Source organism: Mixophyes fleayi, chromosome 12, assembly GCF_038048845.1.
Source record: "Mixophyes fleayi isolate aMixFle1 chromosome 12, aMixFle1.hap1, whole genome shotgun sequence".
In the NCBI taxonomy this organism is placed as follows: domain Eukaryota; kingdom Metazoa; phylum Chordata; class Amphibia; order Anura; family Limnodynastidae; genus Mixophyes; species Mixophyes fleayi.
Window position 1 is genome coordinate 20,078,221 of NC_134413.1, and position 17,906 is coordinate 20,096,126.

The 17,906-nt window shown below is 41.4% G+C and overlaps 2 protein-coding genes across 4 annotated transcripts in view; one reads left to right on the top strand and one right to left on the bottom strand.

Annotated features, from left to right (window-relative positions):
• BRF1 (BRF1 general transcription factor IIIB subunit) overlaps window positions 1-17,906 on the bottom strand; it is a 214,006-nt gene that overhangs the window by 115,632 nt on the left and 80,468 nt on the right. The window lies entirely within an intron of this gene.
• BTBD6 (BTB domain containing 6) lies at window positions 5,175-10,582 on the top strand. Of its 3 annotated transcripts, none has more exons than XM_075193062.1 (5): window positions 5,175-5,282; window positions 6,525-6,813; window positions 8,484-8,574; window positions 8,666-8,784; window positions 9,138-10,582. In XM_075193062.1, the coding sequence occupies exons 2-5, from the start codon at window positions 6,614-6,616 to the stop codon at window positions 10,168-10,170; spliced, it is 1,443 nt and encodes a 480-aa protein (XP_075049163.1). In that variant the 5' UTR covers window positions 5,175-5,282; window positions 6,525-6,613; the 3' UTR covers window positions 10,171-10,582. The 3 variants fall into 3 exon arrangements, with proteins under 3 accessions (XP_075049163.1, XP_075049162.1, XP_075049161.1); XM_075193061.1 differs by lacking the exon at window positions 5,175-5,282 and adding an exon at window positions 5,849-6,220; XM_075193060.1 differs by lacking the exon at window positions 5,175-5,282 and having other exon boundaries at window positions 5,849-6,813.

Below are 17,906 nucleotides of genomic sequence, written 5' to 3' on the forward strand. Positions count from 1 at the left end.
CAGACAAATCCTGCAGTGTGTACGGACTCACGATCAGGATCTCTGTAGGGTTTACAGAGTTATGATCCTTTCAGCCGATGGTTATGACAGATGAAGAGCACAGATCTGAAGGTAAATCTTGTATACCGTGTAAGGCAATGTTGGCTAACCTGTGACACTCCAGGTGTGGTGAAACTACAAGCCCCAGCATACCCTTCCAGTAATAAGCTGCTATATATTGACAAAGCATGCTGGGACTTGTAGTTTCACAACACCTGGGGTGTCACAGGTTAGCCAACACTGGTGTATAGTGTATACACATGAATCGGCCTGCTCACTGGGACTTTCAGTCGTTGGTAAAATCTTTAACAATATTACGTTGGGAGAAGTTTTCTGCAGTGTGTACCCAGCCTCAATACTTATTTTGTATGTGCAGACAAACGTAATGAAGGATAGGATCCCCAGGGCCATCTTAACAACATTATGGGCCCCCGGGCAAAGCAGTGCACCGGGGCCCCTAGATATAGATAGAGATATATAGATGTATACAGATACAGATACAGATATAGTTATATAGAGATAGAGATATAGATGTACTTGCTCAGTGACCCTTGTAGGTTTTTTTTTTGCAGGATTTTTTCTTCTGCAGGATTATTTATTCTCATTAAGAGCCCTGCCTGTGGAGCCCCCGGGCAGCTGCCCATCGTGCCCAATGGAAAAGATGGCCCTGAGGATCCCGGAAGCGGAGCAGAACTCCAGCTGAAATTTTGCACAGAGGCCCAAGTATCATTAATCTAGGCCAAAGAGTGGGAAAAAACATTACCATTAAATGTTTAATTCTCAACAATTAGTACTTTCATTTCAAATAATAATCAGAATATAAAATGGCAGAAAACACACATTTTTACAATGCACACTTTATACACTGCAACTCATTCCGCAGTGCTGACCAGTCTGCGAGGTCAGCAAGATCATTGTTAGCATACAGCGGTGACCTTACAGAAACCAATGAATCAGAAAGTGAGGACTCTGCTCACTAAGAGTGAACAATCTAAAAGGTCAATTTTTATTGTAAACAATGTAAACATAGCAACGATGTCCTAACTCATTGCAAACAACCAGATAACCAATCTGAACCGTCTAAAGTAGTCAAGTCTCCAAAGAAGCAGACTTCCTGATTGGCCGCTATGTTCAGACAGTCGCTGGTGTTTGGACTATGTCATTAAAGTACTGTAATTCTGTATAAGCAGCACATCATCACTTAGCGTCAATTTGATAGCAGCCAATTAACCTACTAGTGTGTTTTTGGAGTGTGGGAGGAAACCGGAGCACCCGGAGGAAACCCAACGCAAACACAAGGAGAACATACAAACTCCACACAGATAAGGCCATGGTCGGGAATCAAACTCATGACCCCAGTGCTGTGAGACAGAAGTGCTAACCACTAAGCCACTGTGCTGCCCACATCTTTATGTAATTGTTATTATGAAACTAGATAATATCAACATCTTGGTAATATTGCAGATCTGCAAATCAAAGATAAAATGGGGAAAAATATAGCCACTCATATTTTCAAAATAATAAAGCTATTTTGCCAGATCATCTCTGCTGCTCAGAACAACAGTAAGGTTACAGTTGTGATACTGGGTAAATAATGACATTATAGGTAATATCAGAAAATGGATAAACAGTGGAACTTCTGTTAATAAAATTTTAACACATCTAGTATTATTACATTTGCTAGACTTAAAATTCAGCAACTAAACCATCTAACATTTCAAATGATCAGTCTCCTTTATTTTATTGATCCCGGTTTTTGTTTCTATCCTCTTCCTTCATGGCTGTGACTTTCAGAGAATGCACAATAACACAAGACAGATGATCTATGCGATATCTCGCTCATCTTGGTTCTTATCAGGTCTTGCCATATTTTTTGTATTTTTAATTGACCTATTTATGCATAGATGAGTATTGAAGCCATCGCACACTATGATAGGATTATCAAAGCTACTGAACTGCAACAGCACTGTGGGGATCTGGGGGGGTGGAAGACATATATTGGATGAAATATTTATGCTACGTTGAGTCTTGTCAGTAGTGGGAGCCAGTTTAGAATTCATCGTAGTCCCTCTAGCACTGGAGGTATTATCTGGACCTGCAAAATGCCTGCAGTTCTCCACAATATGATACGAGTAAAAATATAATAGGAACATCAATCCCACAGTGCTGTAGATTGCACTTGATTGCAAACACATTAGGGTTTTGCAAACCCTTTGATAATAATTAGATAGACAATCTGTCTCTCCATTTTTTTGCCAGTTCATTTAAGCATCAGTTCAGGAATAACCATTTTGCTTTAGACTCTACAGACTGTAAGATGAAAAGCACAGTCTTTGCAGTTCCATCTGATAGTTCATTGGTGTTGTACAATCTTCTAAGTAACGATAAGCAAGCTAATACGGCTCTCCCTTCATTTAACACCATAAAAGCACTTAATTCCCTTGCTTGCACAAATACAGTTCTAGCTGGATAAAAGCTACAGCCTTTACAGGTAGCTGGAAAACTGTTCACAATGTACGCTTAAACCTTCTTTAGTTCTTTTAAATCAATTTCCACGTTATTGGAGAAGGGCATCGAATCTGTCTAAGGCCAGTGGTGTTAAAAATAATAGTTTAAGTAACGGTCTTTAAGTGTCCCCCATTGACCAGCTTCCTCTACCCCCAACTGCAGGTGCGGGTTACACTGCATGTCAAATGCAATTGGGGATAGACTTATCAAACCCAATTGTAAAGTGCTACGGAATTTGCTGGCGCTATATAAATAAATGTTGATAATGATGATGAACCTTCTAAAAAGAAAAAGTGGAGAGTCTAGCTATCATTCTCTTGAATGTACTAGATAAAGCACAGCTAGAATCTGATTGGTTGCTATGGGCAACACCTCCAACTTTTCTGCTTTAGAATGTTTGATAAATTTTAGAATTTTAGTGTCACCAGCGTTTTCTTAATGCCGGTGAGTAACTTCCACTGTGTATGTTTCTGTATGGTTATTACCACATGACTGAACAGATTGCTTGCAGTGGCAGAAGAGGGAGTTTCTAATCCCCTCCCACAGCGCTAACTGTAAACCACTCAAGCTCAGGAGGGAGCGCGCAGAACTCCAATTTCCAGGGCTTGAAGCTGCGCCTGGCTCCAGTTAACGTGCCATGCAATGGATGGACAGAGAAGCAGCCCCCAGTATCTTACAGAAAGATGAGAGAACATCCGCTGGCACCTAAACAAATGGTCGTATTAGGAAAATGTCAGGAATAGATAAAGTGAGCAGATAATAACACGGGCTGATCAGGAACAGAAACCTCACTAAGCGACTGTCAGGGCCAGAGTCAGTGCAGACTTAAACATAACTGAAAATCGTGCCAGGGAGGGTACTCAATAGGAAATTGTATTATATTACACGACACTCTCGGGAACACCAACAAGAGCCACTGATGTCATGTCTGAATGTAAAATAGACCTGTCGGGTCTTTAATTTTATTTCACCAGCCTTCTCAACACCCCTCTAACATAGGGTTTTAATGGAGTGGGGCGCTATATTTATTTCTTATTACACATGCTTTAGGCAGACTCCAGATCCAGCAAAGGGAATTGCTATCTCTATAAAGCAAGAGTTGGGTGCACAAGTAAGCATCATGCACCAGACACCAGTGATCAGCAGGAGGCCCATTATACGCTGAGGCACAACAGATCTCAGGGAAAATGGGAGATTACAGGAGACTGTCTCAGCACAGGTGCATGTCACCTGCAACTTGGAAACGGATCTAGGGGAAAAGAATGAAAATTATAGAGACGGAATTATATCTTTTTGCAAACGTTGCATCAAGACACACAACACCGTGCATACAGGGTTTGGTAAATGCACACGTCTATGTATACAAAAACAAAAGGATTATACACACCCGCTAGACAAGCCAACGGACGGTTAGAGTATAGAAAGATATCATGACACTGTTTTAAAAAAAAACGTGTACTCTATAGGGTAAAATTTGGAGAGAAAGACAACCACCAGTTAGCACAGCGGCGGAACTACCATTAGTGCACCGGGACCCATGGAAATAATGGGGCCCGCTGCAGCGGGAACTAGTGAGCTGTGGGGCCCTGGATCCCTCCTCTCTGCACCGGGGCCACAGCTGGCTAGTGTCATCTGTGAGCTAGCCAGATGAACGTCTAATCAGGTTACAAAATGGCTGCCTCCACTGTATGCAGACGACAACACTGGAACACATTCTGTGTTCGTACATAAACTGATATAACACCACAAGATTTAAGACCAAGATGCAGTAACTAGGGTGCATGGACATGAAAATAATAAATAAAAGTGACACCTGTCTGTCCGATCTCACAATGATTATATAAAAGTGCTATTACATCGTATCATGTTGTTTTAAGAAACATAATTTACATTATTATATTTCATTATTAGTTCTCATTGTCAATCCCCCCCCCCCACCCACACAAAAAGTTATCAATTTACAAGCTATACAATTGCAATTTCATGTTTTATTTGCCCTTTTTATGCAACAATTAAAGGGGACCATCTTGGATATGTTTGCATATTCAATGCCTATTTATGTATGATGTAAAAGGCAGGTTACAGCCTATAAGTCACTTCCAGGAATTATTCTGAACACCCATGAACCTACTATGCAGGATTGTATTTATATTACTGGGATGAATGACACCTTTAATTTGCATGCAAAGGGAAAAGTAGAGGGAACCACAGTTAAGGCAAATAATTATTCCTAGAACAATGGGCTAACAAGGCAGTAATTAGAAAATCTGCATTCATAGTGGTACAAAAATGTATGTAGTCAGTTATTGTAAACTATTGTGTAGAGTTGCTATCTGTAGGTTATAATCAAATGAATAATATAGATCATCATTTGCAAGTTTAGATCTATTCTCCAATATTTAAATAAAGCCCTCTTTATTTACATGAGAGCAGTGCATACCCTGTTAGATGACGACAATGTCACATAAAACTTTTTCCCATGAAAACTGGAAAAGAACATTTTGCTGGAAAAAGCTGGATGCAGCTCGTGCAGGCGCCACCTACTGGCCAAGAAGAGGAAGTGCCCACCCCAGATGTGAGCACTACAGGCACATAGGAAGAACAGCCTGGAGACCGCCCCCTCAGTCTCCCAGCCATCTCCATAATCATGGTTCCACACTCTCCGGACGACCCTTTTGTGCAAAGTTTCCGGACGCTGCGTGCGGACAGACAGATCAGCTCCTTGCTGCATTAAGGTACATGCGCCCTCTGAGCACGGTTTGTGCAATGTAACCTATGTAGTTTGGCAAAACAGTGCACTGATTGCAGCAAGTGGTGGGATATGTGAGCAGCGATGATGGCAATTCGGATCCTTCTGCTGGTATTACCCAGATGTGTAGTGGGGGTGGGAGAGGGGGGCTTCCCTATAAACTGGGGCTAAGCTTGCAAACTTTAACTCCTCCTGCACTTCTGTTAGTAACACTCATTGCTATCCCTCAGCAATGAAGGGGTTAACTTTACTAGATCTTGTTTCATTCTGCATCCTGGGCTATATCTGCTGGTTTGGATCAGCTCCGCCTGTGATGCTGATCTCTGCTGTCCTGCACCCATCTGACTTTTTGCATATAATATTATTGCACTTCTCCAAATAACAACAACACAAAAAACCAGCCCCTTCTTTCTGGGGTTGTCCTGTGCATTTGGATTGATTAGGAGGGGACTTGGGTGGGAGTACAGAAGAATGACATATTGTCTGATGGAGGAGGGAGGAGGGAGGGGAGCCCGCCCACCTCTCTCCCAGGCTATAAGCTGCACACAGGGGCTTGTTGGTGCAAAGGCTGCTGCTGCTGTGAATGGCAAAGGACTGAGGCTGCCATTGGCTCCGGGGGCCGTGACGTCAACAGCCCCAGCTTGCTATTTGAGCTCAAGCCTTGCCCCCATTCTCTCCACTTCTTACACGTACAGCCCCAGCACACTGGGGGGAGGAGGCGCCTCTCTCTCTCCCTAGTCCCTGTGCTGTGCATATGCCAGCAAACACAAAAGCAGCAGCAGTGGCAGCTGGTGCACCCACACTGCCAACCTCAACATAACTCATAATGAGTGTGCAACACAGCAAGTCTAGAGAGTGCATGCAAGTAACTTCTCCAGCCTGCAGAGGAGACCTGGATATGAGCAGACACCACTGGAGCAGCTGGTAACCAGGCTTACTTTCCCTATTGGTGCAGCACCCTGTGATTGCTATCTTTGGATTGTATTGGTGTACCAGTCCTAGAGGTTGATTGCATAACTGCATGGTGGTGGTTTTTGTTGTTTTATATTTTTGCTGATGGACGAATTAATCCCTTTGCCTGATGACTTTGGAAGTTGATCTCACTGCCCATGACTGATGCCCCCACAGAGGAGCCGCTACTAGTGTTCCCCCTTGCCCATGCCACTAGACCCAGGCTGCCTGAATGGCAGGATCATGAAGTGTTTGACTTTCTTTCTTCTGCTTCCAGAGACCTTAAAGAAGTCTAAAAAGAGCGCCCGGGTTAACGGCAAGGTCCAAGCATGCTATGAGATAGTGCCTCTAGCCCTCAAGAGGAAGATGGCTGCAGAGCTTTACCCTGTTAGCGCAAACACGAATATCGCGAACAGTAATAACGCTGCCGCGGTCGCCGCGAACGCCAAGAAGAACGCCCTCCAGATCCAGCAGAACGCACCCCCGCCGCCGCAGCTCCAGAACCTGAACAACAACAACATCGAGAGCACCAACTGGCAGTCCTTCCACCCGACCCTGCGGGAGAGGTGAGCACACATCGCCCCCCCTGCAGCGGACCTGGGGGGCTTCATAAATAGACCATAACTTGATAGTGCATATCGCAGGATACCGCAGTCATACACTGCAGTCACAGGGGTAACACAGGGATGCCACATCCTAAATCTGCAGCCACAGGGGTAGCCTCAGTGACACTGCATTCAAGGGGGGTATAGTAACATCAAGTTGCATGAATCCTGACACTGCATGATGAATTGCACATCATAGTCTTCACTGTACCTACCATTGAGCTCAGAAGACTATTCTATAGATCCAAATGCCATATCTTATAATGTACCTGTCTAATTAGATTACAAGACAGGTCATTCAGACCCTGCAATGATGGGAGAAACAAGATAAAATATTCTCAATGCCCATGCAAGTATGGCACACAAAGTTCTGGTTGAGCAGCTATACTGCTGGTATAAACCGACCATATGCAGATCCTGCACACATTAGAGCTAGCAGGCATCCCCCCCCCCCCCCTCCTCCAAGGCTGCACTGAGTTAGCAGGCAGAGCATGCACTGAGCCATAGATAATCTGCAAGGAGCATCAGCAAGAACAGGACAAGGTCTAAGCATTGTGATACAGATAGGGGTTTCCTCACTGCAGGGCTGTCAGGACCAACCAAAACAGCACTGGGTCAAACATGCAAGTAGAGAACTGCCCATCGGAAAGCCTGGGCTCATACTCTGGTCATTAGAGACAGCAGTACTGGGGTTCTAAGACACAGGCAATGTATTACCACCCATTCACTTTGATGCCAATACAGAGAATTAAATGAAAGGGATTGTCTTGATGGCTTGACTGACAAAGAGAGCAACCAGTCTTGACACATTATGTGTTACCATTATGAATTATTGCACTGTACAGACGGCTAAAGATTGACATTTCTTGTCACCAGGTCACGTTTTGTGTAGATGTTTGTGAATATCACATTTCATTTTGTTTCAAGTGCAGCACATCTAATTATTGCAGTGAGATTCTGAGAATTGTTTTTGTTTAAAACACATTTGTAGCGAAACACTAACATATCCCCCTGTCTACTCTTTCTAAAGAAAGTACCAACATTTTAAACAAAATAGTGAACCTTAATATAGCTACTGAAGAACGGCCATAGCTCACGAGTTGATTATTAATTTGATTTTTAAACAATTCTTGTTTGCAAGTAAACTAGATCCCAGCTCCTCTCCCCCATCCGGTGTTATCCGTTTCATATCTTCTTCGCTGAAATAGCTTCTATGAATAAGGATTGACAGTATTATAAATTAAAGCTTTTCAGGCAAAACTGTGTACTTCTAGATTTTATTTCTAGTAATCTAGAGATAAATCCAGGGAGGATTTCTAAGAATCAACAGGAAAATCTCTCAGATTAATACAATTAACCCAGATAAAATCAGTACAAGACTCCTGACAATCTTGGCACGCAAATATATTGCAGATAAATCACTCAAAAAGGTAAAATTAGATTGTTCTTAGAAAAACATGGTTAAAATGAGCAGATCTTCCTTGCACACTTATGAGAAGGATGCATTATACTGATTTATCCTGTTGCTAGCATTTAAAAGGACAGGCCACTAAAATGACATATGACAAATGTCATCCTTTGTAGATGGACCTTTAAGAACACAACAGAAACATGTTTGTCTTTCCTTGTAGGAATGCACTGATGTTCAACAACGAACTGATGGCCGACGTTCACTTTATTGTGGGTCCCGCAGGGGCCTCAAAGAAAGTCCCCGCTCACAAGGTATGCCAACATAAAATAATCTCCTTAAACTGTATTTCTGGCTGTTTATTTTTTTCATACTAAAAAAACAAATGTATTTTTTCATTTTCAGTATATTTTGGCCGTTGGCAGCTCTGTGTTTTATGCCATGTTCTATGGAGATCTAGCCGAGGTCAAATCTGAAATCCACATCCCAGACGTGGAACCTGCTGCTTTTTTAATCCTTTTAAAGTAAGTGGTCATTAAAGAATTGAAAAAAAAAAAAATAGTAAATACTGCACTGAGCATAAAAGCTTATAAAATATGCATATCCTAAGCAGCATTAATGGCTCTTTATCTGAAGTCTTGGTAACTAGAATGGTTGTTCTTGCAAACCACAAAAGCTTTGTGTATTCATTATATGAGAAATACAGATGTATCTAAACCATTTCCAGGAACTGAGAGAGGGAGGGGAAAAAAATCATTAAAGTTTTGATTTCAGAACTTATTTCCGTCAAGGAAACAAATAATGCTTAGGTTTTACTGTGTTTCGTATACATATTTTCTGTACCATATGTGACAGTCTCCATATTACTATCTTGTAGGTACTTGTACAGTGACGAGATTGACCTGGAAGCAGACACCGTGCTTGCAACTCTCTACGCTGCCAAGAAGTATATCGTCCCCGCACTGGCTAAGGCCTGCGTTAATTTCCTGGAGACTAGCCTAGAGGCAAAGAACGCATGCGTTTTGCTTTCTCAAAGCCGGCTCTTTGAGGAGCCCGATCTGACTCTGCGTTGCTGGGAGGTGATCGACGCACAGGCTGAACTAGCGCTCAAGTCAGAAGGCTTCTGTGAGATCGACTTGCCGACTCTAGAGATTATTGTGACGAGGGAAACCCTAAACACGAAAGAAGACGTAGTTTTCGAGGCCGTTTTGAGCTGGGCAGAGGCCGAGTGCAAAAGACAAGGACTGCCGGTGACGCCTACGAACAAACGGAATATCCTAGGAAAGGCTTTGTACTTGGTACGGATTCCAACCATGACTCTGGAGGAATTTGCAGACGGAGCCGCCCAGTCGGACATTTTAACCTTGGAGGAGACGCGCAGCATATTCTTGTGGTACACGGCTGCTAATAAACCGCAACTAGAGTTTCCTCTGGTTAAAAGGAAAGGTCTTGCACCTCAGAGGTGCCACAGATTCCAGTCTTCGGCCTACCGCAGTAACCAGTGGAGGTATCGGGGCCGCTGCGACAGCATCCAGTTTGCAGTTGATAAACGGATATTTATCGCGGGACTTGGGCTTTATGGATCGAGCTGCGGCAAAGCAGAATATAGTGTTAAAATTGAACTCAAAAGGCAAGGGGTGGTCCTTGCCCAAAACCTGACTAAATTTATTTCCGACGGCTCGAGTAACACTTTCTCGGTCTGGTTCGAGCACCCGGTGCAGGTTGAACAGGACACATTTTACAACGTCAGCGCCATCTTGGATGGAAACGAATTAAGTTACTTTGGGCAGGAGGGGATGACAGAAGTGCAGTGTGGGAAGGTGACTTTCCAGTTTCAGTGCTCGTCGGACAGTACCAATGGGACTGGGGTGCAAGGGGGACAAATTCCTGAACTCATCTTTTACGCATGAAGCCTTTAACTTCCCCACTACTGCTAAAGCACACTGATACCCCTCTTTTTTCTGGGAGCGGTTTGCGACACAAAGGCTCACCCCCCCCTTACCCCTCTCGGTTGTTCCTGCCACACACTGAAAAGGGGGTGAAGGGAAATTTGTTATTTTTAAACTGTACATCAGTATGGAATGTAACAAACAGGCTGCCAAAACTCCAACTGAAGGAATGCTTTTAGAGTTTAATCTTATTTTATTTATTTTTAAGCTATTTGAATTATTAAAAACTGCGACATGCAGAGAGAGAGAGGTTAGAGAAATCTGCACATAAATGTGCATTTATTTTGTATATAGATAACTTGGTAAAATGCAGCTCGCTCAACAGAGAGAAGCAATTAAACATGTTACATAAAAGATTTTTACTTATACCCAATTCTGGTTTCTCTTCGTCATTTGTGAGAATATATTTTATTTGGTTAATAAGTCATTGGGGGTAAAGTAAATGAAAATCACATTGTTGTATGTGTTAAATGGAGCCAAACATGAAAATCACTTGTATTTTGCTCTATACCTTTATGTCGATACAATGATCACTTAGACTAGATTAGAAGTGATTTAGGACACTGTTGTAGATTGGCTCTTTATATACTATATATCCTCATACAAGTACAACAGCAGTCTGACAACAGACTTTGTGGACATGATGGGTCATTTCCGGCACAAAAATATTAGGTTATATCTGTGTAAAGATGTATTGCAAAATGTTTTCTATTAGCCATAGACTGCAGACAGTCTCAGGTATGGTCATTAGCTAACAAGGTTTCAGCTCATTTTAAATTGACCAAGCAATCATTGTAGTCCCACATGTGTGGTAAACTGTAGGTTGACTTGTTCCAATATGATCACATTTAAATATGTCAACAAAGAGATAATGGTCTGATTCCATTTCAATACTTGACTTAGGTTTACGCCACGTGACAAACATGGGAGTAGTCAACTCAGGCCTAGGAAGCCGTGACTGTCACTGTCCTGATATAATTATTAGCTAGGCTATTACTAAAGCTTTGGGTCATAGGATCCTCTAAGGTAAAGTTACTACAACTTCTAAAAAGGAAAAGTGGAGTTGTCGTCCATAGCAACCAATCGCATTCTAGCTATCATTTTCTAGAATGTAGAGATAAATGATAGACAGAATCTGATTGGTTGCTATGGGCAACACCTCCACATTTCCGTTCTAGAACGTTTGCTGTATCTACCCCAATGTCTTGTTCTCTATCAAGAAGAGAATGAGAGACGGGTGATGTGATGGTGTCAGTATGAAACAACCAGTTGCATCACTCTGAAAGTTAGTGGACGGGCTGCACTGTTTAAACATAAATCCAATTCCGCCATGTTACCATGATATTCTCTTAAACTGAATGATGTCCAAGAACTGTATGATAAATGAACTATGAGACATTATTTGGCAGTGCAGCTGTTGAGTTGAATATTTTTATAAAACGTTATCTGGCATAATTGTAATCCCTGCACTTAAAATGAGCGTCTTGATAGGATGTGATCTCCCAGAATGTAGATAATGATTTTCTGATGGTGTGCAAATAAGGGCATGTGTGATAAAGCGGGAGGTAATGAGGCGTGACACAATTAGGCTAAATAAACAGTGACACAGTATTTTTCATTTTAAGTGGCTTGTGAGGTTATGCTTGAAAACTTATATTGAAAATGTGCTGTTCAGCATCACACAGCTCTGACAGAGACGGGATTGTATACGGGTTGGCGGTTTAGTTTTAAATGAAAATACACATTTTTTCCGAAACAAATTGCAGCTCCATGAGATTAAAGACACAACACACAATTGTGCTACGGTGCGATTTCTGCTCTGCAATTTGTTCCCAGATTCTGTGTAAAACAGAATCACAGTAAATCAAAGGAAACACGAATCATAATTTGTTTCAGTGGCTGGGTGTTATAGACCCAGGCTAGCAACAGAATCTAATGATAAGGTGCAATTCTCATCTCAAAATCAGTATATCCTTTATCAATTACGAGCACAATTTTTCACTGATCGACAAACTGCGGCTCTCCAGCTGATATGGAGCGAACCACAAGTCCCAGCAAACCATTTCTGTCCTCTCTTTTATACCCCCATCTACAGTGAATCAGTCCAATTTATTTCTCACTCCGGACCTCACACATTCATATTCCACTAACATGTCAAACTACAGCATAATAAGCCTGACCAGAATGTTAAGTCTTAAATTTTCAATATTCTCCCTTTAAAGTCTGATTCCACATATATTACTTGTAGACTAACAGTTGTCAAGTGGCGCTTACAACCATTCTTCCTGGCAATGCATGCTGGGATTTATAAGAGGTTTTTGTGGCGTCCCATACACCTTTTTACCCTATTTCTAACTCAGAGCTGAAAGACAGAAACATAAAAATATATATATATTGTCAAGGAAGTTGGTGGTTACTGAAAATTAGGACAGTCCTGCTATGTTTTATTAATGGCCTATAAAAGAAAACATTCTACATGTGATGGGATGAACCAGAGTGTTCTCTTGGCACTGCTAATACAGCACATATGGATATATAGAGAACAACACAAGTCAGATTACTTGGATAAGGAGTGAGTAAAGGAAGTGTTTTCTAAGCCCCCTTCTACTTCTCACAGTCTGAGCGCCTTGGCAGTTACTCTGTGTCAACATAAACCAGCCCCACTGTGTATTTGAGCTTGGTCAATACCGTTATCGGATCTACAAACAAATGACAGACTGTAGGGTATAGGTGGAGTCCCCTTCACAGCAAAACACAAGCGGAATAACTAGGGCCAACTGAAAGAAGTGCACGACTGACCCTATTCTGGATTAACAAAACCCCAATGACTTCTCTACCATATCTCGATAAAACACTAAACACCAAATTGTTATGTTTTTACCTTCCAGGATTAAGCAGCATAAAACTTTTGGTGATAACTTATTCCCTTAAAGTGTCACTCAGGAATTGTGTTTCCCTCAAAATTTCTTCATAATGAGCAATGTATTTATTTTATTAATAATCGTAGACAATTGTTAACAATTATAAGGCAAACATGTCTGACACGTGAAGGTGAAGCTAATGTACACACAACACACCGGCCTACATAAATAAAACAAGAGATTATGGGGCCATTTAAGTTTTTGTTTCGTCATAGGCGACAATATGCGCATCCGGTGGTACCGCGTGCTGAACTGACTCTGCCCCTAAGGCTCGACTTTCATGATTAAGCTGTAGGCCTGTAACAGGGCAAACGACCCCATCACTTACACATAATGTTCACACTTGCGGCTCTCGAGCATTTTTCTGAATGCACAGGAACCATAAAGAAGGATGCTTTAAGCATTTTTAAATATAGTTCACTTACTTTTAATAACATTGACATATTGAAGCAACAAAAAAATGCAATGAAATTAATGAATGAAAATTAATATTAGAAAAAAAAAAAAAGTATCCTAAAAAACAAATAGCTTCCTGCACTGCGATTAGGGAGCAGGGGAGGGGGTGCACTTTAAGAGAATATTAATGCTAATTATAAAGAAGGAATAATTCACCTCCCTTCCAGACTAATGGAAAATGAAAAATTATCTTGCTTTAATGTATTTTACACCCCAATTACCATTAACTGTACACAAACCATTAGCAAAATGCTCTTTAAACAAGCAGAAAAAACTAAAACACTGGAGAGTTTCCCAAAAACCTGATAGATGATGCACATTCATTATTATTCAATTAACAAATGACCCAAATACACAGACGTGTATTTTGTATGCAATTTCCTCGGGTCATAAAACAATTTATCAGCCGGGAAATCTTAAACACAGCTTCTCATAAAACACAATACACCCAGGATGCCGAGATTAAAAGGAGCGAGTACATCGGTCAGCTGTTTTTTTTTAAAGGCACAAAGACACTTTGCAATGCAGAGGATTCCCTGCATATGATGGAAGAGGCAAGGTCAGAATCACCTGCTAATGTGTCTACTGCAAGCCTTTCTTCTGCTCATTATAAAACCACTGCTGGCAGGCCACACAGTGACATTTCAATTATAATATCAGACAGCAAGCCTTGGATAGGCTTTAGTCGTGACAGATTTGTGAATGTACGTTACAAAATTGTGCTTTATAAATGGACCAGACGCTCAGTTATAATCAGATAACCAAAAATGTACAGAATTTGTTGTTTCTAAACCTGCCTCATAGGCTTAACCCATCTGCACTAAAGGACGGTGCACCCTATTTAAAGTCATCTCGTCCCCTATACACAGAGGATGCAGCAAATTGATAGGCTGAAGCCATAATCAAGAATTCATTAAGGACATGACTCAGCATAGTCACTAGATGTAAGTGAATAAGCTGCGTCCACAAAATTGAAAAAATGGCTTTTGGAATCCCGAGGCGCCTGAACGTAAGAAATGTCTAATATCAAAAGCAAAGAATATGGTAAAATATATCATCACCATTTATTTATATAGCGCCACTGATTCCGCAGCACTGTACAGGGAACTCATTCACATCAGTCCCTGCCCCATTGGGGGGGGGGGGGGGGGGAAGAGAGAGAGAGAGAGAGAGAGAGAGACTAGGGTGAATTTTGATAGCAGCTAATTAACCTACTAGTAAGGCTATGGCGGGAATTGAACTCATGACCCCAACGCTGTAAGGCAGAAGTGCTAACCACTGAGCCACCGTGCAGCCAAAATATATGATTAGATATAATTGCCAGAAATACAGTGCACTATGAAAAATGCCATGCAGTATCCCATGCAAAAGATCCTCTGATCACCTAAGTTTTGGAGATACGCACCACAGGTGACAACAGTCTAAGATACTTCTATTCAGCGTACCAGCACACTAATTGTCCACCACCTGTCCGAGAGGGGACTATCACACATTCATTATGTACGAGTTGTTTTACTGGACTTTGATACTCAACTTATGGTGCGAATTCTGGGAATGCTGAAGGTGGATATACTATCTATGCTCTTCATTGACTGTGGTTTACTTACGGTGGTATTGCAGCATCAGCTGTTTTGTATTACCTTTGTACACATTGTATGTCTTTTGCATGGAATACTGCATGGCATTTGTCATAGTAGACTGTATTTAATTAACTGGCAATTCTCTAATTATATCTATTTTAATATATTCTTTGTTTTTGATATTAGACATCTCTTACGTTCAGGCGCTTTGGGAAGATTTATCTCTGGTTATTGTGCATAATTTACCTTGGAAGGTTTGGACCCCCTCCCGTTACACTCCTATATTTGGCAGCCATTATACACTATACTGGTGAGAGGCGCAGATACTCACAAGCCCTCTGTATTTCATTGATAAAATGGCTGTCTACATTTTAAAATCACCTCAGGACATTAAGCAGTAAGATGATGGTGAACATACTGTTATCTAGGTCTCTCCTGAATCCCTCTGGTATTAGCCTAACACTGGGTCATACTGTGCATATTTCTTGTGGTATACAGAAAAGCACTATATATATTTCTCTCTCTATAATTATTATATATCTATCTATATCTATCTATAGTGTGAGCCCTTACGTTTTAAAGCATGCCTGTCCAACCTGCGGCCCTTGAGGTGTTGTGAAACTACAAGTCCCAGCATGCCCTTCCAGCTATCAACTGGTTGTCTACTGGCAAAGAATGCTGGGGCTCGTAGTTTCACAACACCTGGAGGGCCGCAGGTTGGACAGGCCTGTTTTAAAGTAAAACAAGATGGCGTGCAGAACATGAATGTGACGTAACTTATAGCAACCAACTAGTCATGTGCTTTTCTGACCCTGATCAAAGCTAAGGTCTGATTGGTTGCTATGGGTTACAGCACGGTTGTGCAGTTTGCTCCAGGTTATTAAATAAGCCATTTAATACCTGGCATTATTAATTAATATGTACACCAATAACATATCAGCGGTGTTGCGTAGTCATTATAAAACAAACAGCAGTTCTTAGTAAAACATCTAACAGCTCACTCACCGCACCCATGGGATTGAGTCACACAAGATGGCTCTGGAACCGTGCGGTCATGTGTTCTGACACACGGGTCTATTGGCATGTTTCCATGGTCCCGTGTGTTGTGCTCATAGCGTAGAGAACGCAGCTGCAAATGGGGATACCTACGTTATAAAGGTCAACAATACACATCCGCTGTTTGGTCCGCCATCACTTTAAACACAATGGTGTGTATTGACATCTCACGCTGGTATCAGTAGCGGCCATTGTGACTTGTGTTTGAGCTGCATTCACCACGTGGGGAACCCCATACACAGCGCCAGACAACAAGCATATGTTCCAATAAGAACCATTAGGGTGATGTCACACGGGAGAACATGAACGCTCTCCAGCGAACAAAAGCGCAGCGTTTAGAAGTACTTAATCATTCCCTTTGTTGCGGTTTGAAGTTAAAGGGGGAACGATCTTCTGCTGTCACACGAGAACAATTCTCCTCAGAAACATTACATGCAGCGTCTACAGAGCTTAATTGCTCACATGTGACGGGAGAGGAGCGTTGCCCCTTCAATTTAACCTTTCCCCGTGGGAGGAATGGAGCTAGAAAAGCCTACAGCTCCCATCTGATACTGCCCATAAGTGTGTAACGTTCACCTGTCGCCATTAATATACAATTAAAGTTTAACACTATATTAGTGGTTTTAAACTTGTCCTCCATTACCCCCAAAATTTAATGTTCACAAAAGAAATAATCGACAACACAAATGGATCTTTTACAATCAGTTACTAACTAATGCACACAGGAAAACTGTAAAACATGACTATTGGGGGGTTCATGAGAAGCACTGCTCCATAAAATGTTATTTGCGGACTCTTATCGGTCTCTTTCACCTCCCTTGCGGACTAATTCCAGCGGCCTACGATTTATTAGTCATGATCAAGCTAGCATTGCAACATCAAATTTAAAAGTCCAAAAGCGTAATATAAAAGTACAACTACAAACACTCACAAATATAAAAAAAAGTTTCAGGAACTCATCAGAGCTGAAGACATTTGAGGTAAACTGGGATTGTGGGGGGATGCTTTTCTACCTATGGGTAGTATATTACCTGTCTTAGGATCTATTTAGGGATGCAGGTAGGGTACCTTTCACTTAGAAAAGAGAACAATATTCAGACATCTATACATCACATAAATATATATACAAACACACATCTCATCACTCTATATATCTATACATCAAGCACTCGCTATATCTCATCACTCAGTGCATTCACAATGGCACTAAGGATATCAGTGATATCTTTCAAGGTTGTGCAATGTTCTAGTATTCCCAGGAAGTAAAACAGAATACATGAGGGGTTCAATTAGTTCTACAGAAACCACTTGAGACATACAGTTCATGTTTGTTTACTAAAGACAATAAATACAACGACCTTCTATTCCCTCCATGCACTAACACTTACAGCGATATTTCTGCTGTAGAACTTAACACTGCTTTTACATTCATTACAAGAGTTTTTCCTTTAAACATAATAGGTTTAATCATTATTGTCTGTAAAAACAAAACAAATTCCCCCTCCCCCCAAATATATTTAAGGGGCAAATTCAATTGGCCTGCGCACTATCACCGTTACTACGGTAATCTTAACGCTGTTTTCTGCTTGCGGCTCAGGGTTAAAATTACCGTATTAGCGCCGATATAGTTAAACGTTGCCAAACTGAATCCAGGTGTTTTGTTCAATTTTAGTTTACCAAATAT

Coding starts and splice junctions, on each gene's coding strand:
- BTBD6 (XM_075193060.1), top strand. CDS start 6,455: ATGCCACTAGACCCAGGCTGCCTGAATGGCAGGATCATGAAGTGTTTG. Junction 6,814..8,483: donor CACCCGACCCTGCGGGAGAG/GTGAGCACACAT, acceptor CTTTCCTTGTAG/GAATGCACTGATGTTCAACA. Junction 8,575..8,665: donor AGAAAGTCCCCGCTCACAAG/GTATGCCAACAT, acceptor TTTCATTTTCAG/TATATTTTGGCCGTTGGCAG.